Source organism: Bipolaris victoriae, assembly GCF_000527765.1.
Source record: "Bipolaris victoriae FI3 unplaced genomic scaffold scaffold_50, whole genome shotgun sequence".
In the NCBI taxonomy this organism is placed as follows: domain Eukaryota; kingdom Fungi; phylum Ascomycota; class Dothideomycetes; order Pleosporales; family Pleosporaceae; genus Bipolaris; species Bipolaris victoriae.
In genome coordinates, this window is record NW_014575342.1 from 37526 (window position 1) to 60600 (window position 23075).

At 53.2% G+C, this 23075-nt stretch overlaps 7 protein-coding genes across 7 annotated transcripts; 4 read left to right on the forward strand and 3 right to left on the reverse strand.

Annotated features, from left to right (window-relative positions):
• Positions 1-11: 11 nt before the first annotated feature.
• On the forward strand, positions 12-3135 carry COCVIDRAFT_38417 (hypothetical protein; the record flags this gene model as incomplete). The annotated part of the gene is made up of 5 exons (XM_014700369.1): positions 12-144; positions 197-1123; positions 1174-1503; positions 1990-2750; positions 2863-3135. 5 exons carry the CDS (start codon positions 12-14, stop codon positions 3133-3135), a joined length of 2424 nt encoding a protein of 807 aa, XP_014555855.1.
• Positions 3136-4503: 1368 nt separating this feature from the next.
• COCVIDRAFT_101237 (hypothetical protein) lies at positions 4504-6773 on the reverse strand (the record flags this gene model as incomplete). Its single annotated transcript, XM_014700370.1, has 2 exons — positions 4504-6238; positions 6289-6773. 2 exons carry the CDS (start codon positions 6771-6773, stop codon positions 4504-4506), a joined length of 2220 nt encoding a protein of 739 aa, XP_014555856.1.
• Positions 6774-7169: 396 nt separating this feature from the next.
• COCVIDRAFT_16626 (hypothetical protein) lies at positions 7170-9375 on the forward strand (the record flags this gene model as incomplete). The annotated part of the gene is made up of 8 exons (XM_014700346.1): positions 7170-7247; positions 7314-7574; positions 7608-7739; positions 7872-7892; positions 8179-8433; positions 8487-8618; positions 8926-8949; positions 9049-9375. 8 exons carry the CDS (start codon positions 7170-7172, stop codon positions 9373-9375), a joined length of 1230 nt encoding a protein of 409 aa, XP_014555832.1.
• Positions 9376-9726: 351 nt separating this feature from the next.
• On the reverse strand, positions 9727-12535 carry COCVIDRAFT_101170 (hypothetical protein; the record flags this gene model as incomplete). The annotated part of the gene is made up of 4 exons (XM_014700371.1): positions 9727-9923; positions 9976-10106; positions 10157-10290; positions 10343-12535. The coding sequence occupies 4 exons, from the start codon at positions 12533-12535 to the stop codon at positions 9727-9729; spliced, it is 2655 nt and encodes an 884-aa protein (XP_014555857.1).
• Positions 12536-12968: 433 nt separating this feature from the next.
• Positions 12969-13970, reverse strand: COCVIDRAFT_38420 (hypothetical protein; the record flags this gene model as incomplete). Its single annotated transcript, XM_014700372.1, has 3 exons — positions 12969-13427; positions 13474-13599; positions 13650-13970. 3 exons carry the CDS (start codon positions 13968-13970, stop codon positions 12969-12971), a joined length of 906 nt encoding a protein of 301 aa, XP_014555858.1.
• A 2963-nt stretch (positions 13971-16933) lies between these two features.
• On the forward strand, positions 16934-19455 carry COCVIDRAFT_101357 (hypothetical protein; the record flags this gene model as incomplete). The annotated part of the gene is made up of 7 exons (XM_014700373.1): positions 16934-17210; positions 17264-17500; positions 17549-17738; positions 17801-17836; positions 17892-18081; positions 18136-18300; positions 18358-19455. 7 exons carry the CDS (start codon positions 16934-16936, stop codon positions 19453-19455), a joined length of 2193 nt encoding a protein of 730 aa, XP_014555859.1.
• Positions 19456-20554: 1099 nt separating this feature from the next.
• On the forward strand, positions 20555-22552 carry COCVIDRAFT_101322 (hypothetical protein; the record flags this gene model as incomplete). The annotated part of the gene is made up of 2 exons (XM_014700374.1): positions 20555-21218; positions 21285-22552. 2 exons carry the CDS (start codon positions 20555-20557, stop codon positions 22550-22552), a joined length of 1932 nt encoding a protein of 643 aa, XP_014555860.1.
• Positions 22553-23075: the final 523 nt, after the last annotated feature.

The window sequence follows — 23075 nt, forward strand, 5'->3', positions numbered from 1 at the left end:
CGCAAGTCACCATGAGTAACGACGACATTGAACAGCGCTGCACTGTATTACGACAGGACCTCAAAGTCTGGGAGAAGAAATTTGCAGCCCAGAACCATGGTCGAAAGGCGGGACGCGACGACATCAAGGCCAATGCCGAGATCTGTATGCACGCACTGGATAAAGACATACTAGAACCATACTAACAAACGTACAGCACAAAAATACAAAGAATACAGCAAGCTGAGGGCACAGCTCTCACGAAAAGCAGCCCCGGAAACACCCTCCAAGCGAACTAGAAGCCGGAACGCAGCCGTCGACACAGAGCGCACGACAAAAGCAGCGCCCAAGGCCATTGTTACCACGCCCATGAAAAGGAAGAGGGAGGACGATGAGCTTTCAGAGAACGTCACCCAAGCGGTCGATCTCCTCTCGCCACAAGGGCCTGCCGTAATCGGACCAACCCCGCAACGTGATGGCATAGTCCTAGGCCTTTTCGATCAGCTGCCTTTTGCACTCACACCTACCAAATCGAGAACTGTTCTTGGAGAGGTGGGATTGAATGTGCCTCAGACACCGAGTAAGGGGTTGGAAGATGGAGCAAGCGAAGCATTGCTGGAGTCTCGAGCGAGAGGAGAGAGAACACCGTTATCGGCCGGAAAGCGCTTTCTGCTGAATCAATTCGTTACACCAAAGAAGAGAAGACTAGACGAGGAAGGGACACCGTCATCTACAATGCATGGGTTAGCGACACCTGCTTTTCTTCGAAGAGACAATGCTCTGGGCGCAATTGACGAAGAAGATGAAACAACCCCTCGTGCAGCGCCATGGAAGCGGCGGGGACTAGGACGCAGTTTGACTGCTATGATACAGGCTATGAAGAAAGATGAGGACGACAAGCTTGATGAAGAGGCGGATATTATGCGAGAACTGGAAATGGAAGAAGAAGGCATAGTGGCTCCAAAGAAACCCAGAGTACCGCAACTCTTAGTGCAAGACAGCCAAGCGCCGATGCCCTTGGGTCCAGATAGGGGTGTTGAATCCGAAGAAGACAGCGAGGAAGAACCGGAACTGGGTCCCGATGGCAAACCTCGGAGGGCATGGAAGAAGAAGGGAATGAAGAGGCAAACACGACGGGTGATAAGTATGGCTTGGTTCTCGTTTGAAACAAGCACTTTAACTAACCATATCCAGTGCGTCCGAACGTTGTTAAGCCTAAGCCAACGCCAGCACCAGAAACACATGATGTAGAAGAGCAGACACGCGTGCCAGAGACGCAAGTACCAGCAGACATAGAAGACGAGTTCGGTTCAGACGTGGACGATGGATCAGACTATGCTAGCGATGTGTCACATACTCCGAAAGTACGGAAAGTGACAAAAAAACCACAAGAAGCAAACGAGAAGCCGAAAAAGGAAAACATTATAAAGACGGCTGCCCGGAAAATCAAAGCTACAGCCAATGCAAATTATCGGAGACTGAACATCAAGGGAAAAACAGGGACCGGCGGAAAGGGGAGGTTTGGCAGGAAAAGATAAATAGGCCACACTGATCTAGTTTGTTTCACACTCGGGTTCCAGTAGCAATTTAACACATATTTGGGGTTCTAGTCTATCAAATAAGAAGAGACGCCTGTTTACTTCATAGAACAGATTCATAGGGACTCTATCTTTATACGACACATAGACTAACACGCAATAAGCCCAAGGGGATAACGCAAATCACAGGTCGTAAAAGTATCGGAAGTGATGTCAGCTGCAGTATCGGAAGGATAGGTAGGCTAGGACTAGGACTTTGGAATCGCCAATAGTATTTCGGGACTTCTGAGACAGTGTGACCATTCTGGTCATCTGCAGAAATCGGTGCCTGATCTGTGATGAAATTCAAGGTTACTGTTTTAATATAAGTTGCTTAGAACGTATCTGTTTCTTATTGTATACATGTATTCCTTTTCGCTACTGTAGACATATGCATAAAAGATGGCATACATTCGTTATCGCACGTTTGAAGGTTACGATACGGCGTGGCGGTTGGTCAGCCCCCAGACGCTAAGCCCAGCAGCACCTCCGACGCCGACGGTCCCCCGACGTACACGGTCGAAGCTTCCACCCGCCGCGGCAAACAACACCACTACCACATCACCCATTCGACTACTGCAACCCACACAAGCTCCCTCTTATTCGCCATCTGTATCAATCAACGAGAAATCAGAATCACCGCACACTATGGCCGAGAAGGAACTTTCCAGCGTGCTCCAGCAGCTCCACCAGACGCTCAAGTCGCACAACTACCAGCAATCAACATCATTACTAGGCAAAGCCAAGATCGCCCTGCTCAACCTCAACGCCCTGATCCCGCAAGAAAAGACGCCACGAAAACATCTGCAGCTAGCACGCGAGACGCTCGAACTCGGCGCCATCATCTCGATCCGCCTCAAAGACACCGAGTCCTTTACCCGCTACTTCCAGCAGCTGCAGCCCTTCTACGCCCTCCCGGAATCCACACTGCCCAAGGATGGCAGCAATTCCAGCAAAGTCACGGGTTTGTACCTGTTGCTGCTGCTGAGCGAGGGCGACTACGCAGGGTTCCACACGCTGCTTGAGACGCTCGAGGTGGCGGCTGCACAGGCGGGCTCGAAGCTCGAGGCTGACCAATTTATCCAGTACCCCGTGAGGCTGGAGCAGGCGCTTATGGAGGGTAGCTATGATAAGGTGTGGGTTGAGACGAAGAGCGAGAGGGTGCCGGGTGAGGAGTTTGGGCTGTTCACAGAGGTACGTCATTCCCCCCCTCCTCCCCACCGGATCTTGCCCGCTGAGGGTGGAAAGGAGGGTTTGAAGAAGACAAAAGATACTTGATTTATTAACACTCTATTGTTTATTTTAGATTCTCATCGGAACCATACGCAAGGAAATCGCCTCGTGCAGCGAACGCGCATACCCCTCCATCCCCATTTCCGATGCCAAATCCCTCCTCTTCCTCGACTCGGAAGGCAGCGTTGTCAACTTTGCAAAGGAGTCCGGATGGGTGGTCAAGGATGGACGGATATACTTCCCCCAGCAGGAGGATGACTACATGAGCAAGGATATTCTGGTTACGAGCGATCAGGTTATTGAGAATACGCTAGGATATGCGCGGGAACTGGAGACGATTGTTTAAGGGGGGGTTTTGAAGAGGACTCTTCTCTTGGTTTTTTTCCTTCTAGTAAGCCAGAGTAGAGTTGCACAAGTGCAGATTAGTGTACGATATATGCATCAAGACACAATTGGATTATCTGCATGCATGATGGACATGCGGCAGTGAGGAGAGTGGTATTTTCGATGATGAAGCAAAAAAGAGACAAGTAATGATTACGACTTTTCCTTGTTCAATCTTTTTTTTTCTTCTCTCTGACAAACAGGCTGAAGCTGTTACATGGCAAATTGGCAAAATCACATGCTTGAACCAAAAAAAAAACTTGCAAGAACATAGGCTCACTAAAGCACAGGCAGTGCATTTAATAGTCTGAGAGGAGATACAGGGAAGGTGGGCACGGAACAAGAAAAAAAAGATATGTACAGACATATTCAACCTGGGTTCCAAAGAACCAAACTAATAAACTAGGTAGTAGGTCCAAGTATTTCAATTCCCTCCACTTTCCAATCCAATATATCCCAGCCTCCCCCTCCCCTCCCAAGTTCCCAACCCAACAAAACAGCCCGAGAATATAGGCAAAAGAAAAAAAAAGAGGACACAACTGAACCATGGTAAGAAAAAATGCGCAAGACAATACATCCCATCAATAAATTTCAGAAAAACAAAACAAAAACAAAAACTCCCGCTGGTGTACGATTTGGTATAATCCCTAACACCGACCCAAACAAATCGCTATAACTAGAAAAGCTGCCAAAAAAAAACAATAAAAAAAGATGAGGGCTATACAAGGGAAGAAAAAAAAGAAGAAAATGCCGGATCGGGGTATCCCAAGGAATATTCGAGGCCAACACAAGGGGTTTTGCAACCAACTCAAGAATCGTTAAACAAAGGTAGATATGATAGATGATGGAATTCTCGAACCAGGAGGAACCCGGAACGAAGAGAGGACATAAGGGATCCATATCGGCTAAAAAAAAATTGGAAAGCAAAGGAACCGAAAAAGATTTCTCAAAAACACCCGGAAAATAGAGAGAGAAAGAGGAGGATGAGGAGAGATAAACGTTAGTTTGCAGTAGAAATGCTATATGGGAGCAAGGCCGTGAACTTCCTCATGTCATGTAAAAGATTTGAACGTTTCAATCATGAAGAAAGATAGATAGGTAGGTAGGTAGAGAGAGAGAGATTCGTCATGTTATCTTTTTCTTTTTGCGTTTGGTCGTTAAAACATCGTAAGCGTTATCTGGCGGGGAGATCATCATGATCATGACGGCGACGTTGTCTTGGCCCTGAAAAAAAAGGGTTTGGGTGGATGTAGATGTCTGTGACGTGACAAATAGCAACTAGAGGCAAAAGAACAAGGTGAATTTGCCGAAATCAATCTACTGTAAACTTTCAGTGTCGGTGCTCCACAGCTTGCTGTTCCCCTGTAGCCACGGCAACGAGCGCTTCCAGTCGCCTCATGTCGTTGTTGCTGTTGTTATTGTTGTTCGGCTGGGCGGGCGATGGACCGAACGTCACGGGTCCCCGCTCGGAAGGCTCACGCTGTGGATGATAGCCTGAGCTAGAACTCGAAAGACTGTGGCTATGGTAGTGCTGATGTGGCTGTGAGTGTAAAGGATGGGGCCTTTCCATGATGGATGTCGCGGGCGTGGACTTGTGATCTTCAACAACAACTGGCGCCTCCACGTACCCGTTGCTATGGACAATAGCGGGGTGGTAGTCGATCATGGTCCCTGGCGTCGGCACTCCCTCACTACTGCTAGAATCCTCAGGTGATGTGCGCTGCATTGCCCGCTGTGGTTGACTCATGGGCCCATTGTACCAAGCTTGTCGTTTGCTCTTTCGTGGAGTCTCGGGCTGCTCCTGGGACGTCCGTGGTGACGAGTTTATTGACGGGATCTGGATAGGCTGAAGGTTGGCCGGCTGTCGACTGAAGTAACCGTGCGGGGCTGTCGTTGGCCTTGCGGTACTTGTCCGGCCTGCACTGCCGGGATACTGTTGCGACCATTGCTCTCTTTGCGAACCCGGGCCGGCGATGTTCAGTCGATCGATCTCCCATGAAATGCTTGTTCGCTTGTGATGGCCCCGATTTGGCGGGGGTTCCCTTGGTGCATGGTATGTCAATGGGCGACCAGGAGCATCCACCTGCATCGGACTTGGCTGACGTCGAGGTAGTGTTGGCGGAGGCGGAGCATGATCAAAGCTCTCAATGCCCGGAAGTCTGGTAGTCTGTGAGGCAGCAGGCTGCGAGGTGTACAATGGTCGTGGAGCATCAGGTGTTTGGTGATAGCCCAATCCACTCGTCGCTGGCCGAGGGCCAGAATAGGTTCCCGGGTGCCAAGTTCGTCGCCTCCAGTCTGCATCGGCGTTAGAGTCGCCTTTGGACTCGGAGAAGTTGGAGACGGTAGGACTAGCGTATGCGCTGCTTTGTATGGAATATGTAGGAGGGGCTGTCGATTGCAGAGGTGTGATATAGGTGGGAGGGCCTTGTCCAGGAGGGCCAGCAAAGGGGTTTGGGTTTGCATTGGACGAAACAGACTGTCGACGTCCTGGTGGCGGTGGTCCAGCCCAGGATACTGGTCTTGAAGTGCTTGTGGCAGGAGATTGCATAGTTGATCCAAAGTGAGCAGGGCTACCAGTGGCTGCGGAGAAGGTAGCAGATGTAGGCGTTGTAGGTGCATTAGAGGGTGTGTCATATTCAACAGGCCCAGGACTGCCCATCATAGGCGGATCATATGCACTTGCCGTGTTGAGCGACAGGCGTGCTCTGGCACTCGCACCACCATCACTAGCCATGGCGAGAGGTGGGGGTCTGCGGCGAATATCTGGTGATTGGGCTACGCTCACACTTGACATGGTGGATGTGATGCTGGAAGCTGACAAATTCCTGCTGTGGCCACGACTGTGTCCGCCTGTGCTGCCCAGTGTATTTGCACGAGAGCGGTTCCCAGGTGGGCGTACGCGGTCAGTTCGTATTTGGCGTTGAAACCTCGTGCCTGTTGCGGCGAGGGATTCGGACGGGATGTCTTCATTTACATGGACAGTTTGTGCATGTTGCCGCAGATTGTCGAGACGAGAGAAGCGTCTGGAGCAGTGGCATTGGAAGGGCCGTTCACCCGTATGTTTACTGAGAAGCACGTTAGGAAAGTAAGACAAGTCGAACAGCAGAGCACGTACCGAATGTGCCGTGCCAAATGTTCGCTCCGGGTGAAGCTCAAGTTGCAGGGCGGGAAGTCTGTGCAGAAGAAGCGCTGTCCCTTCTTCTTCTTGGACGGCCGGTTTGAGTCGCTTGTGACGCTCTCGTTGTCGGATCCGTCCTTGTCATCGTCGCCGTCGCCCATCTGTACGTCTTGTTGTGTGGCTTTCTGTGCATCTTCTCTACTCTGCTCGCTCTTGTTCGAAGCTGACGGTGTTTCGCTCAATTCGCGGGCGGGGGTAAAGGGAGACGATGGCAGTGGGCGCTGGCCAGCAAGTCCTGCAAATGTATTGCGTGTGGGTGTCTTTGCGGCCGGATCTTCTGCCCGGACATCTTCCGCGGGCTTTGGGTCTGCAAAGAACCTGTTATTTGGGCGGGGTGTTGTGGGAGTTGTCTCGTCGCCTGGACGCCCTTGTGGCGGCTCCGGGACCGGCAGGGTAGTGTTGACTGCTTGAAAGCTAGACATGGTGGAGAAGATGGTGGCTTAGCAGCCTGAACTATCCTCCTCTTGTCGCGTGTGGTGCAATGTGCGGTGCGCACGTCTACAGGAACGGGGCGCGTGTTACGTCGCGATGTGCACAATGAGAAGACGCTTACGACGGGCGCAGGCGATGGGGGGCAGAGTGCAAGGTTAACGTAAGCGCAGAAGGCAGGACGCAAGCAGGACGCTTTGAGCGGCGCGATCAGAGGAACAGTGCCGGGCGTTCCTGAAGCGGGCGGCAGAAGGCTGAAACGGGATGATGACGAATGAAGAGCGGCGTTGCAACAACATCCGGGCGCTGCCTCCAGCGAGCGAAGACAAAGAAACGGCGGTGCACAAGTGTGGTTAACAGGATATAGTGGGTCGCGGCGTGGATTTGTTATGGACGGGTCGAGGGTGGACGGACCAGGCGTGTGGTGGAGGTTGAGCAAGCACGGATGCTCGGAGTTTGGGTGGGTGGTGAGTGTGATAAGGCGCGTGGTCGGATGCCTCAGGTGGCGGGGAGGGTACAGCTACTAGTAACAGCCCCTCGTCGACGGGGACCGGGTCGCAGCGCACACACACAGGCACGGGAGCCGCAGAAGACGGACAGCAATAGGAAGGGCTGGGAGTGGGGATGATGAGCAGGCGCAGCCAGCAGAATGCTCGGAGGGGGGTGATGGTGTGGTGGGGTGGGGGGAAATGCAGGAGAGCGGGATTCGAGACAAAGTCACGATTGCGTCGCGGCTAGATGGTCGGAGGGGTTGGCTGGGAAGGCCGGTAGTAGTAGTAGTAGTAGTAGTAGCAGTAAGTAGTAAGTAAGGCAAGTAAAGTAGGTAGCAAGCAAGAGCGAGTAAGTATGGAGAGAGTAAGGCACAGGACGGACGGCATGCTAGCAGGCCTGGCCTGGCCCAGCAGCAGCAGCAGCAGCAAGCACCTGGGCTGGGGTTTACTTACTTACAGCAGCAATTAGTGAGCCAGCGGCGACAAGGACCATCTGGTCTGCAGATCCCTGAAGCCCGCCTATGGCATGCAAGCCGTCCAGGCCCCCGTCGTGTCCGCCCGTCAGACTTGCAGCCCGCAGTCATACTACGCTCACTCTAGTGTAGACGACGAGCAGGCAGAGTAAGCCAGGCGTGCGAACAAGTGCTGCACATCCGACTCCGACTCTGCACGCCGCGACACGCCCTTTTTCACGTGTCACCATGTCTGCACCTCGACTAGACATGGCCCGTTGGCTGGCCACGCTGTACCGCCGTCGTCTGTCGGTCCCAGCAGCCCGTGGTGAGCTTGCCCGTGCGGCGGCGAAGCAGTTGCACTTGGGTTCGACGTGCATGCGAGGCTGATGCAAGGGGGGGACTCGAGAGCAGATCCACACAAAAAAGTGTTGTACCTTTGTACCTTGCCGAAGCGAACGACTAGCATCCGTCGCTCTGCCGGACTTGAGCGACTCGATCACCGACTGGCCGTGTCGCCTCGTACCACAGCGACCCGATGCCCGGTGCCCTTCGTGGTTGTGGCTGTGGTTATGGTTGTGGTCGTGATCGTAGTCGAGGTCGATGCTTCTGCTCCTTACCACTGCTGCTGGTATTGCTGGTGCTGCTGGCCAAAAAAAAACAGGCGGGTAAGGCGGCCTCGTCACCTCATGAGCCTGGCTGTCGAGGCGGTGGGCGATGGATGCTCTGTCGACGCCTTTTGCAGCATGCTGACAGGGCTAAGGACCAAGGCCCCAACTGGCTCGGCCACTGGCTCATAACCCTACCCTACCTGGCCCTAACTAACACTGCGGACGTACGCGGGACGATTCCTTTAGATCGCAAGGGCCATGGTCATCTGCGCCTCTTCACCATCGTCTGTACCATACTTTTTTTTTCTCCTCCCCCTCTTGCCCTCTTGCCCTCTTGCCTCTAACCCCCCCGCCTCCCCTGCCACACTCCACCCAAGCCACCAGACTTACTTACAGGCCCCCAGAATCCCATCCAAACCCCATGCACACACACACACACACAATATTGCTATTGACACGTTGCCAATCCCCATTGCCACTCGCACATATGGGCGAAACATGTTTGTATAGACAAGTATAGTATACATACATGTATGTGGGTGTGTGTATCTGCACGTGCAATGTGTACACACATACTACTTACGTATGCAGGCCGGGACAAAAGTGCCTGTAGGCGTAAGCAAGTCATACTCTGGTCCTGCAGCACAAACTCGACTCGCGTGGCGCGCATTTGTCGTCGAAAACCCATGATACTTAGTCCTTGTGCGCCGGTAGGGACTCGCCTGGATGCGTGAAACAGGCCAAGCCAGCTGGCGCCAGCGGCGGTGGCATGCTGCATGGCCCACGCTTGGTGTTGAGGGGCAATCCTCGCACGCCGCCCCATTACTCGCTACTACTTACTTTACTTACTGCTACCGCTACCGCTACCGCTACCGCCCACACGCTAGTCTTGCCCACTCCACCTTCCCTCTCCCACCCACCACTACCCCGCCATGTGACGCAACCCATCCCCCTCCGTCCCTGTCTGCACTACGTCTCCCCCTACGCTACGCTACGCTACACTACACTACACTACACAAGCACACGCCGTACAAAGTGTAAACAAAAAAAACTACTCGCCTTGCACACTCGTCTTCTAATGCATTTATCGCTTCCAAATCATCCACGCCACTTGTTTTTTTGCCTCTACTCCCCCCCCCCCAAATGCCCCACTGCAAAGCACATGCATCATCCGTGGCCAAGCTGCTATCACACTGCTTTATTCTTCAACTCATACACTCGTTGCCTATCCCCTTTCTATCCCACCCCAACTCCACCATGCCAATCCCCTTCCTTCCACTTCGCCATACAATACAAGAGCGTACATCTAACCCATACGTGCTTACTGAACAACCTGAGCACAAAAATACGTTAGCACAGTCCTTGCACACAAACATACACACATGCACACAATCACTGTCCTACCTTTTCTCGGAGCTTGCTTATCCATTGAACAAGACTCTCGCCCTGGTCGGCTCGGTCTTCCACAAGCAATGTTTGCGCCCACAGCTTCAGGCTCGGCTCTCCGTCCTCCTTGACAATGTAGAGCGTAGGCAGCGTAATAGACCCTACGCCCTTGGACTTGTGATCTCTCGACTTCTCCACCACTGCTCCACGTTAGAACATTCCATCCCCAATCTCCTTCCCACAACCCTGACTTACCTGCTCGCACTCGCTCAGAGTATTCATTGTCAAGAATAGGCAGTGATGCTTTGCCTTGCTTCAACTGTGTACGGTCTTCAACACCAAACACATCCGCCAACAGTGCCGGGACAGCATCGCGCCCAATCCACCTACTCACGTTAGCTCTTCTGCACCACCTTCTCACTAGCACATCACCTACAGGAACTGGTTGACTCCGTCATCGATGAGGTATAGACCATACGACACAATCAATCCGCTCGACAAGTTCAATTGAGGTGGCATCGTAATCTGCCCAGTCGTAGGCTCCGGCACACCAGCATCATCCGGCATGTCCTAAATCATGTTAACCGAACGACTTACTGCTTGATCTTGGACAAAGACTTACGTGCAGAGAGTAGAAACTCGGGTAAATGTACTGCACAAGCAGGCGCAGCGGCAAGGTCGACAAGAGATCCAGCGCTGCTGATCGGAGATCACTTGGAATTTGGGCGCTCTTACGAAGACCAACATTCTTGATCAGACCCAGGAATAGGATGGGGAGAGCGCGGAGGTTCTGAGGCAATTGCAGACCACCACCGCCCATGCTGCCTCCTGCCAGCTCTTTCCTGTAGGTTGACAAAATCTCAATCATCTTTGCCTGCAGCGCATCTCGTGCCGCATCCAGACCACTCGACAGCGCTCGCTCAACCGCCTTGTGGCTGAAATACGTCGTGATTGCCTGCGCATCTGCCGACGCATACACCGTCGCCAGATTCTCCGTCGTCGGTACCGCAAGTGTCAAAACTCGAATGCGCCGCTGGCCACCCGAAGTCGTGTGCAGCACCGCCGCCTGGAGACAGGCAAATGGTCTTGAAATCGTTTCGTCAATCGCAACTTCAATTACCACAGCCTGGTCTCTCGGGTAGGCTGGGAAAGCACACAGATCCGAAGAGCGGTTAAAGAAGTTTCCGTAAAAGGCAGACATCCTCAATCCAGTCGTAGCACGCACACGGAGCACAGCCTCAAGACCAATCTCAGCAGATAGGTAATCAGCAAGCTCCGTCGCAATCTTGACGACATCTTCCTGTCTTGCCGCATTCCATCCAGGGTAAAAGTACGTCTGGCCTGCCGTAAATCGAGGAAGGTTACTGAGCGTAGCAACATCCTGATACGCCGACGAAAAGAGGAACATATCCACCGATACTTGGTTCTTTGAGCATTCCACGGCGAAGGACTTGTACCAGTTGTTGGCTGGCTGTAGGAGGCTGCCTTCCTTACCCGTGCCCAACAGCGACTTGTCTTCTCGTGGACTCAGAGCGGCGTGGCCAACATTGGGCAGAGATGCGGCAATGACGGTAAGCTTTCCTCCAAGCGGAGAGATGAGCTTGTGCGCCGACCGGAGAGCTGATCCCAGAGCGAACCCAGGAACGTGTGTGTTCTGGAACATGGCAGGAAGGCGGTCCAGGAAAGTTTCAATGTTATTGCGACATTGGCTAAGGCTCACAAGGAGATCTGAAGGCATGGGTAGGTAGGGCTCGTCAAGATCTGACACAACCAGCTGTTGGGGCTCATTGGACTCGCTGTTGTCCGGAGGGATTCCAAAAAAGTGGAGGCCATTGTCAACTGCCATGAAGCCGATGCGTGTTCTACCATCGGCATTGGGTATCCGGCCAAGAGCCTCCTTGATTACTCTCGAGACGACTGCAAGAAGACCGTTGTTGACTGCAGCCTGGGTACAGTCCAGAATGATGTAGTAACACAATGGCTGAGGCGGGCGAACCATGTATTCCTGTGGCGCAACAAACTCCGTGACGGCATAGTTCAGCTCGGGTCGCTGCCAGCGATCCACGCTCTTTTGCTGCGCCGCGTCCCAGTCGAATGCCTGTGGAACGTCGTTTGTCAGGTTGCACATGTTGCACCTCCACCTATGGCCATGGTCTAGGAATGAAACAAATGGGTTGATGTAGGCACGGCATCGTCGACAACGGCTGATGATTTGGTCCTGCACTACGGGTATCGGATCTTCAGAATCGTGTAGACTAGCGTACGGGCTTATGACCAAAGCAAAGGGCAATTTGCTCTTCTTGAGTAGGTTGTGGTTTGTGGGGATAGTGTTGAGCGTACACCGCACATACTTGCTCGATTCGTTCGCAAACTCGGAGGGCGTGGCCGCAGCGTTGGCTGGTAGGTTGATCGGTGGAGGAGGGTTATACAGCTCTGAGACGTGGAAGGGCTGAGCAATGAGATCCGAGGGAAACAGTTGATTCTGCTGAGTAGCTGCTGTGGGTTGCTGGGCTTGAGGGGCTACCTGTCCTGGACCCAAGTTCATCTGTCCAAACTGCTGGTTGAGGGCATTTGGGTCTTGAGGCGCAGGCTGTCCATATGGTGCAGGCGCTCCATATCCGGGAGACGGTGCACCATATCCAGGCGCAGCAGCAGGTGCACCATATCCTGGTGATGGTGCCCCGTACATGGGCGCGGGCGCACCATAGCCTGGTGCTACTGGAGGGGGGGCTGCGGCTGCGGCCTCTTGTGTATTCGCACCGAATTGGTATCCCGTTCCTGCTGCATAGCGGTCTCTCTTCTTGCGGTCCGCCATGTCGAACGTCAGCGGGAGTTTGAAATCGGAAGAGGTGCGGGTTGGGGGTGGAAGAATGGCAGGACTGGCGGACTTGGGCGTGAATTTAGAGGTGAGGTTATAGCTCGATGTGTCTTCTTGGGGAACGGCACATTCCGCGCTAAGGGACCCCCACCAAAATGTGCACAGACCCGTGTATACCACGATATACTACTAGGTGGGACAAAGTGTGGAACACTCTTTTCTTAACCGTCAGGCATCCACTTAGCCAAAAATTTTCCTGTTACTCTGAGACACCCTTACATTATTCCAGGCAACACAGACCTCACTTCTAAATACGTGTCGACACGAGAACGGACTTAACGACGATGGTAGGAGACACATTTGACTAAAACATCAGATCGTTATTACTCATTAAAACATTAAGACTTTCGCACACAGCCGTCCTCCATGATTAAGCCACGTTAGCAACTTCTTGTCTAGGAGTCTGCTGATGCTGAGCGCTGACCCTGTCTGCTTCTTCCAGTGGATAAGCAGCCGATCCAGCTTTGTCGTACTGCACACCAACTGGACTCTCGCTCCTCGTTGTACCCTCATTGGTGGCAGACTCTGGAACAAAGGCTCCCGCCGCCGCAGTTCCTGGCATCGCACCTATTCCGAGGTTGCCTGCATTCGAGTGGATGGGTTCAACCTCTAACTGGTAGCGGCGGAGATCGTCCTCAGCGTCATTCAGAACCTGACGCGCTGTTTCTCCCTCAGCAAATGCGGGGTGTGCATCTCCTGGTACTATTGGAGTATCATCGACCAAGTTCAAGAGACGACGAGCGTGCTTCGCCAGGATTATCTGCTTCTCTGCCCGCTCAATGGTGGCTGCAAAGTGGAGGTCATAAGCCTCCTTGAACTTTTGACGGGTCTGCAAGAGTCAGCAAGAGGTATTTGTTGCAAAGGAATCGCCATACAATATTGTTGAGCTGTGCTTCGGCCACCAAACTCTGGGCCTCTGCACGGACAAGCTCCTGTTCGAGCTGAACTATTTTGGTACTCTGTGGTTCCTTGTACTTCAGCTTTGCGATTTCATCAGATACCTAGAAAGCTGATTAGAACATTGCGAGCCAACGAGAACGCTAGAACATGCCTTGGCCTTGTGGTCTCGGCTGGGCTGCACTGAACTCTCGGTATTGCGGATCTGCTTGAGGATACTACGGTAATCCTCTAACGATTGTGCGAAGACATCCTCCTGTTCCCCAATTTCCGCAAGCAATACTCCAAGTTTGTCGGAAATATCCGAAATAGTCTCGTCCCCCGTAGCCTCACCCCATTCAGACAGCTGCTGAGCGATACTGATTCGTTCGCGCCCAGCAGCCTCATGAGCCGCAATGGCATGATTTTCGGTCTTGATGATCTTGAACAGCTTCTTCGAAAGCTCTGGCTGTTGCGTGCCCCGGAGAGATGCCATGGTAAAGCGGTGCTTGGGGGCGGACTTCTCGCCGCTGCCGCTACCCTTCTTGGAGCGTACTGAGAGCGATCGATTCCTGAACAGAACATGGTGGTTAGCCACGGCTGTAAAACACGAAATTAAGAAGGCAACAAGGGTTGATTGTTGGCATGCAATCCTGCTGAAACTTTGCCCTTGGCAAGGCACTCTCTTGCATAACAGATTCCGAGGAGCAATCAGTGGCAGATGCTCTATTTTTGGAATTGTAGAGATGCAATGCGAAATTAAGCCAAGAGGCCGGACTTACATGGTGTCAGAGTTTCACTAAACAACAGGTAGATGGCGTGGCGTATGTGTACAGTTATCTTCTGGATACGTTTAAACTGCTAGGTTGTGCTGATGCCGCAAGAAAGTAGGCAAGTTGCCCAAGCAGGCTTGACCGGGGACAGAACAAATTACGGAGTGATACTGCGGAGCAACAGCTTGTATGAGGCGTCCAGGGCAGGTTGAGATGCGAGGATACTGCAATGGGGGTGCTGGTGGGGAGTGAATTACTGCATGAGCTTGGGTCTGGTGGGGGGGAGATTGGGGAAGTCGCGCCAGACACGGTGATGTCATAGTCGTGTCAAGCGGAAGGCGCGCAGGTTACACGCACAGCCTGTCGCCGCTTCCTTTGGGTGCCGAGTGATCCGCCTCTGATGGCTATAGGTCGCAGGCTATGGGCGGCAAGAAATATCAGTCTTGGACTTTCTGATAACACTGCAGGCATAAACCGAAGCGTCTTGCTTGCCGTCTATCCATCGGGCACACCGTCCGCGGAGGCGCGCAGCAAAGTTTGGTGCGCAAGGCACATAAGTACATGCATACCTACATAGTTACATGGCTGGATGTCGAGGTGTAAGTAAGCAGCCGGACAAGTAGCACACGGCAGTTGACGCGAAAAGCTGTAAAGCAAAGTCGAAAGCACTGACGGCCATGGCGCCATGATATGAACGGCTATCCCGGTCGGGCCACGGGTGCCGCTCCAAGTGCCGGTCGTACTCGAGTGACAGCACGATATATTTGCGACCGCGAATTCTGGGGTAGTCGAGGCCCTGCGTACGGCGAGATACGGCAATTGCGTAACTCATAATCTCGGTCGCAATCCAGCGGAGGGCCAGTAAAATGGAGCGTGTTTCTGCCATGTAAGTACTTACTAAGATACGCAGAATCCATGAGTCGAGATACGAACCTGTAAGGTATCAGGTAGACTGGTCTTGTCAGCGCACAATATACACAGGACAAACGCCCCCCACAGAACCTGGTAGGCACTGTTATGCAAACTATGAGGCCGCTGCTGGTGCTCCTTCATGTCACCTGATGTCGAACGGTCCGATCCATAAGTACAAGGTGCCATTTGACTGCAGCCACAACTCCGAGCCGGCGTTTCTTTAGACGGGCCAATCGCTTCACTTACTGCGCTCCCGCAAGCGCCCTAGGCCGTTGTCGCCTCCAGGGGGGCTAGGGGGGGGCATAAAATTCCGCGCTGGGCTAAGGAAATCCCGCTCTTACCTGGTGTACTCTTACCACGGCAGCCTAAACGAGTAGGTGTTAACAGAACAAATAAAGCCTTTTGTGTTTACCGAGCACTGTGCCGCGTCCACAAGCGGAAAGCCAACGTGCATGCAACAACCCTGGTCCGCCAATGAGCAGAGTGGAGCGCACCCGTCACTATAAACGCCAAGCCCAACCTACGTGCGGCAAGGCTGCATGCTGCGGCCCTGATTTCGGCTGCATATTCATCTATACCATGCCATACGACACTTGCCCATCTGTGCGGACTTCTCGTGCCCGTTACTCCGGCGTACAGGCTCATCTTTCTTGGTATCTTCTCCAAGACCTCTATTTGTTTCGAGGCATCAATGGGGTAAGGAACATTCTATACATTGCCAATACATGCCCATCCTAGTCGATGAGATGACCAGGATCAACACGTCCCTCGTCTACATGCAAAACCATGCCACTCTTGAAGCATCTGGCCCTAGGCTTTTGGTCAGCAGCGGTAAGTACTTTTTTTCTGTCCTCTGGACGCGGTACATGGATGGACATTCCACATGCCGATACCTCAACCGAGCCGGCGGCCGCGTCATGCAATCAAGTCGTCTCAATTCCAAAGAACAATATTGCGCTTCGCCAAATCGCTCAACATATGTATGTGAACCGCAAGGTTTGCCCGGCGTTAGAGTTGTGCAGTACTGCAATGCCCACCGCTAAGGCTTAGCGACCTCGCAACCAGCTTCTCGAACGCATCGCTTTTAGTAAACTTTGTAAGCCAGGATCCAGTTCCACTATTTGCTTGGCCTCGAGGCACGGTGACATGATCAGCACACACCCTTGGCGTTGCAACTGCTTTCATATCACACTGCGCTGATTCGATGTTTCCGTCCAGAGGCGCGGGGCCTCCAGCCGTGTGTTGAGCAAAAAAAGGAAATATCCCAGTGTGCGTTTTGTGAAAGGTCTCCGCATGCGTGGCAAGCACAGTGTACATGCAGAAAACAAAAACGTTATCTCTCCTAGACCCAGGGATCATCAACAATCGCCATCTCTCGTGCTAGTTTCATGGCCGACCCTATGCCTAATTAAGGTAACAGATGCGTGTCAGTTACATACTTACACACATGTAGCATAAACTCAGTCCACTCAGAGGTCCGATAATGCTAATCCTTACCCCAGACCTATTGTGAGTACACGTCCTACCAGTAGTAAACCTATCCACCAGCTCGGGATCTGCTAGCACAGATGACCACATTCATCTGGGGAAATTGCCATCATGTTATTCGGTCATTCAGGACTGCCGGTTGCCAGGATCTAAACTAGCACGACGTTGAAGCTCGGGTTAACCGTCCGATGCTTTTTGGCTGACGATGAGATCCCGGAGGCGGTATAAAGGGACAACGCCATCTTCTCTTCCAGATCATCTCACGTCGCCCCAAGCAACTTTCAAGATGGTCCGGTCTAACGTTTTGACAGCATTTGCTGCTATTTGCCATGTCGCTCACGCTGGTTGCCCCTTGATGGGTGATCAACCAATCGCCCGACGCGATGGTGCCACTGCCATGTCAACCGATGACTTCATGAAGCAGTATGAGATTGACGACAGCAAAGCCTACCTCACCAGTCCTGTAGGAGGGCCCCAACCGGACCAAGAGAGCCTCTCGGCTGGTGAGCGAGGTCCATCACTGCTCGAAGATCAAATTCTCCGCCGGAAAATCATGAGCTTTGGTAAGAGCACTAAAAATCTCCGTATCTGACGATTTACTAACCGATATGTTTAGATCACGAGCGTGTTCCTGAGCGGGCCGTGCACGCCCGTGGTGCCGGTGCTCACGGAACATTCAAGTCATTTGGTGACTGGTCTAACATTACCGGAGCCTCGTTCCTTGCCAATTCTGAGAAGGAAACGCCAGTGTTCATTCGATTCTCTACTGTTGCGGGAAGCCGTGGCTCCGCCGATACTGCCCGAGATGTTCACGGCTTTGCCGTTAGGTTCTACACCGACGAGGGCAACTTTGGTAAGCACCACATTGACGACACACATGTGCGGTATTAACAATCTCTAGATATTGTCGGCAACAACGTTCCTGTTTTCTTTATCCAGGATGCCATCAAGTTTCCTGACCTCATCCATGCTGTCAAGCCCAAGCCAGACAGTGAGATTCCTCAGGCAGCAACGGCCCACGATTCGGCATGGGACTTTTTCAGTCAGCAGCCTAGCACTATGCACACCCTCCTGTGGGCTATGAGTGGACAGTGAGTGGACATGTAGAATGTTTAACCAGGACTACCACTGACAAGTTATTTCTTTCTCGCAGCGGTACCATTCGTTCCTACAGGCATACCGATGGCTGGTAAGAACAACTTCTCTCATGTTTAGATGAACAATATACTAACTCATTTGTCTAGGGGTGTCCACACCTTCCGCTTTGTTCGCGATGACGGCAAGTCCAAGCTCGTCAAGTTCCGCTTCCGATCTCTTCAGGGCAAGGCCTCCCTGCTGTGGGAAGAGGCTCAAACCACTGCCGGAATGAACGCAGATATGCACCGACAGGATCTCTTCGAGAGCATCGAGAGCGGTTACTACCCAGAATGGATCGTGCGTACCCCTAGCCTACTCAAAGGCGATAATTGCTAACATTCTGGTGTTCAGTTTGAGGCTCAAGTCATGGAGGAGTCTGACCAACTTCGATTCGGATTCGACGTTCTCGACCCCACCAAGATTGTTCCCGAGGACATTGTTCCTTTCACTCCTCTTGGAAAGTTGACCTTGAACCGCAACCCTCGCAACTACTTTGCCGAGACTGAGCAGATTATGGTATGTTCTAGTGCTATCTTTACGGGGATTTCTAGTTGCTTACTTATGTGTCCCTAGTTCCAACCCGGTCATCTTGTCCGCGGTATTGATGTTTCCGACGACCCGCTCCTTCAGGGACGCATGTTCTCGTACTTGGACACTCAGCTGAACCGTAACGGTGGTCCCAACTTTGAGCAGATCCCTATCAACCAGCCCCGTGTTCCCGTCCACAACAACGAGCGTGATGGTGCCGGCCAAATGTACATTCCTCTCAACACTGCCGCCTACTCGCCCAACACCTTGAACGGCGGTTACCCCAAGCAAGCCAACCAGGCCGAAGGTCGTGGATTCTTCACTGCACCCTCTCGATCTGTCAGCGGAAACCTTGTCCGCACCGTCTCCAGCACCTTTGCCGACAACTGGTCGCAGCCTCGCCTGTTCTACAACTCCCTGACCCCCGTCGAGCAGCAGTTTGTCATTAACGCCATCCGATTTGAGACTTCGCACCTCAAGAGCGAGGTTGTCAAGCAGAATGTCTTGATCCAGCTCAACCGTATTAGCCACGACATTGCTACCCGCGTTGCTACTGCTCTTGGCATGACTGCGCCCGCACCTGATGACAAGTTCTACCACAACAACAAGACCATTGGTGTCAACCCAGCTGGCGAGCCCCTGCTCAAGATTGAGGGCTTGAAGGTTGGATACCTCACCTCTGCAGCATCTACTGGCGACAAGGGCAAGGCTCTCAAGGCCGCGCTCAAGGACAAGAAGGTTAGCCTGACGGTAGTTGCCGAGCACCTTGGCGAGGGCATTGACCAGACCTACTCTGCTACTTCGGCCGTTAACTTCGATGCCATCATTGTTGATGGTAGCGCTTCGGCCCTCTTCGCCCCCGCGGGCAGCCTCGCCAACTCCAACTCCACGGCTTCCAAGGCCCGTTCCACCTTGTACCCTGCTGGCCGCCCTCTTGAGATCCTCCAGACCGGTTACCAGTTTGGTAAGCCCGTTGGTGTTCTCGGAGCCAGCAACTCGACTCTGTCTGCTGCTGGTGTTGAGGCTGGCACCCCTGGTGTTTACAGCTTCGACTCTGCCAGCGATGTGGCCGCAGTTGTTACCAAGGTCACTGAGGGTCTGCGCACTTTCAAGTTCCTCGACAGGTACCCATTGGACAACTAAGTAGTGAGTCGTTTTCGGCAGTTTGTATATAGAGGGTTTTTTTTTAGATTCTTGTGATGAGTACTTTGGTTTAATACCAGGTGGATAGGTTTGTTGAAGTTTAGATCGGTCCGTTAGTGACAAATGCAATTTGGTGTTAGTCTGCTACTATTACTTGAGAAATTGGGCCAGCAGGGTCTGTGAAATGTGCCATGATTGCTTGTTTTCCGCCAGTCAAGCGTGTGAGCGCAAAAGAAGGTGATGTTGTGCGCGCGCATGTGTGCGAGGTGGGCCCGAGGGATTAATGTTGGGCCATGACAAGAGCGGTCTACCAAAGTAATGAGTGTCCATGTTCTGGACTGCTCAATGGGACCCACGACGAGTAATTTCACACCGTGGCCGAGGGTATGTCACATGGCAAGCGGCCCAGAGAAGATAGTCGGGATGTCAGTACTGGAAGAGGGAGCTCGGGTGTCTGCCACGCCTCGCCACGTTCTCCACGTTCTCCACACGGCGTGCTGCCGCTCACGACGTCAACGGCGAAACGGCGAACAGGGAGTTTGCAGGACGCGGCGATGCAGTGCGTGTGCTGGGGGGCTGGGCAAACACACGCGCACACGCACACACACACACAAACCAAAAAGGTCAGACAGCATCTGGGAGTCTGGCTGGGTGGTGCTCACGCGTGGCTCAGGGCACAGTGCAGGCCATGGGGGTTTGGTTTCCTGGTCTACGGCTGGTCAGAGTGGGCGGGGCTTGGCAGCTAATGCAGGGAAGGGCAGGGGAGAACACGGCAGGCCGAGATTATGGCTACCTATTACTACTCTACCGGCGCAACCCCGTGTGTGTGCTGATACAACGCTGTCGAACTCCTTACTCGACGTCTTGTCTTCTTTGCAAACACTGCGAGTTACACCCCCAAATTCCCCGTACGTTTCAGCCCTGCAGCCGGCTCGCACACCACCACATTACACATTCGGCGCGGCCTAGCTCGCTGGTCGCTCAATAATTGGCCGTCTTGCCCATCTCGCCGCTTCTTTGAGCGACGTTGCCAACACCGCCTTTGTACCCTACAAAGACAAGATACACACACATATATATACATACGCACAAACACGTCATGTCAACAGCAGCAGCAAGCAAGCCGCCTGCCACGAGCACGTCTCGTCGCGACGCCGCTGCCAAGACGTCGTCAGCTTCACCAGGGGCTGCAAGCCGCACGCCTGCCCGCTCCTCCACCCCGACTACCAATGGCGCCAGCGCAGTCTCGCGCACAAAATCTGTTCGTGGAGGCACCACCGGCGCCCCAGTCTCTGCACGCGCTGCCGTCAAGAAGCCTGCTACCCCCTCGAACCTGAGCAATGCGTCGCAGGCCGATGCTGACGAGGCCCGAGATGAGCAGGCCGCCCTGCTTCAAGATCTCAAGGAGCGCCTGCAAAAGGTAGAGGGCGAGGCAGAAGAGCGCCAGAAGCAGATCGAGGTCCTGACTGCTCGGCTGGACGAGGCGCTCGCAGAGCAGGCCAAGCTCGAGGAGCGCGCACACGAGGAGGAAGAAAAGGTCGAGGCGCTAGAGAACGAAAAGCGCGAGCTCACCCGCCAGCACCGCGAATTCGAGGCCATCTACGAAGCCGAGCGTGCCCAGGCGATGAAGGAAAAGGAGGAGACACAGGCACGACAGGAAGAATTGCAGGGCACTATTCAGCGACTCAAGGAGACCATGGCTACCAAGAACATGCCCACTGCTGAGCCTGAGGGCGAGGGTGAGCAGCACCTATCACGTACGTGTAAGTAGTAACCATTTGCCGTCAACACCACGGTGTGATCATGTGCAAATACTGACTTGGTTGCAGCGAGTTTCCGCAATGCGTCTTCGCGCAACAACTCTTCGCAGAACCTCGAGAATGTCGCTTCTTTCGCACCACCCAACTCGGTGCAGCGCAGCAACTCGCGCAGCAACTCGAAGCTCATCAACCAGAAAGACAAGATCATTGAAGATCTGCGCCTAGAGCTCGCAGAGTACCAGGTAAAGATGCTTGAAGTAGAGAACGCTGGTGGCGGTCGTCTGCGCGAGCTCGAGAAGCAACTGCTGGAGACGCGCATGACCAACGCAAGGCTCATGGAGGACAATGAGAGCTTCCAGCTTCTGCTGGGTGAGAAGACCCTTAACGGAGATTTGAGCCGCGGCGATTTCTTGCGAGAGGCTTCCAGTGCCGACGACCGCGCTCCATCTCGCAGCGGCCCTTCAACAAGCCTGGCTGACGAGCTTCAATCGGCAGAAGAGGGCGACGCGGAAGTTGTTCGCAAGCTCGAGACAGAGCTCAACAGCATGAAGGCCCAAAACCAGGCCCTCACTCTCTACATCAACAAGATCATTGGCCGCCTACTCACCCACCAAGGCTTTGAGTCTGTCCTTGGCAACGACGCCGACAACGAACAAGGAGGCCCCGACAAAAATAAGGAGCTTCCACCTCCCCCACCTCAGGAGAATGAGCAGCCCCAAGGCTTCCTCCAGCGCGCCAAGTCCGTGGCCATGGGTAACAAGAACAAGCCTCGGCCCCTCAGTGGCACCATGGGTCCGCCACCAACCCAGCAGAGTGCACACGAAGACCCAGCCACAGCACCCAGCATTCCCCTTACGCGCTCTGCATCAAGTCGCCACCCAAGCGGCAGCCATCGCCGATCAACGTCCGATGTTCCTGGCGCCGCTGGTATTGTTAACAACATGTACCGCCCCGGAGCGTCCAACCCGGCTTCGCCCGGTGTGGTCTCGCCCCGCAACTCCTTTTTTGGCCTACCAGTCAACAGTGGGCCAGGGTCCAGCAACCCCGTTTCCAGAGTCCCATCTGGTCAAGGCCCTATCCCAGAGGACAAGGAGGTGGATGCTCGCACCGAGTCTTCGTCGGCCAGTCACGTTGACACACCTAGCCCGCCGCGTCAGCTCGTGCGCAGTGAGACCAGCACTAGGGTCATGACAGGCAAGGGTATGCAACCGCTGCGCCTGGTCCAGAACGAAGAAGAGGCTATGAAGGCGCGCAAAGCTGCCAACAGAACCAGTTGGTTTGGTGGTCTCTTTGGTCAGACGCCACCTCAGCAGCAACAGCAACAGGACACTGCCTAGTTTGCGTCGTCGACTGGTCTGACTTGCTTGCTTGCTGGTTGGACTTCCTTCTTCTTTCATGTTTGATGTGAACTCTTTTTCTGATCCCCCTCATGTAAGTAACTTTCATCATCATCACGAGCCCAATATTTTTATTTTTGGATACGACGGCACACGGTACGACTTAATGCAGGAACAACAACAACAACAACAACTCAAGAAGAACGAAGTAAATGGCCAAAGAAATACTAGTTTTTTTTATTTCACAGAAGAAATGGGGGGGAGAATTGAATTGATGGGAAATATCGTGTCCATATGTCTTTAACTTTTTTTTTGAAAGTCGAACATATGGGCGGTTTTTTTTCCAGTATTTTTTGGGGTGCAACGTGGATGGATATGCTGGAAAGGATATGAAGAAGAAAGGAGTGGGGGGGGTTTTTTTTTTCTTAATCCATAATTATTGTTTTCTACTCTGTCCCTAGCCTCCCCTCCCCTTCCTTGATTCTTTGTATTACCCCCCACCCCAACGAAACAATGTATGTAG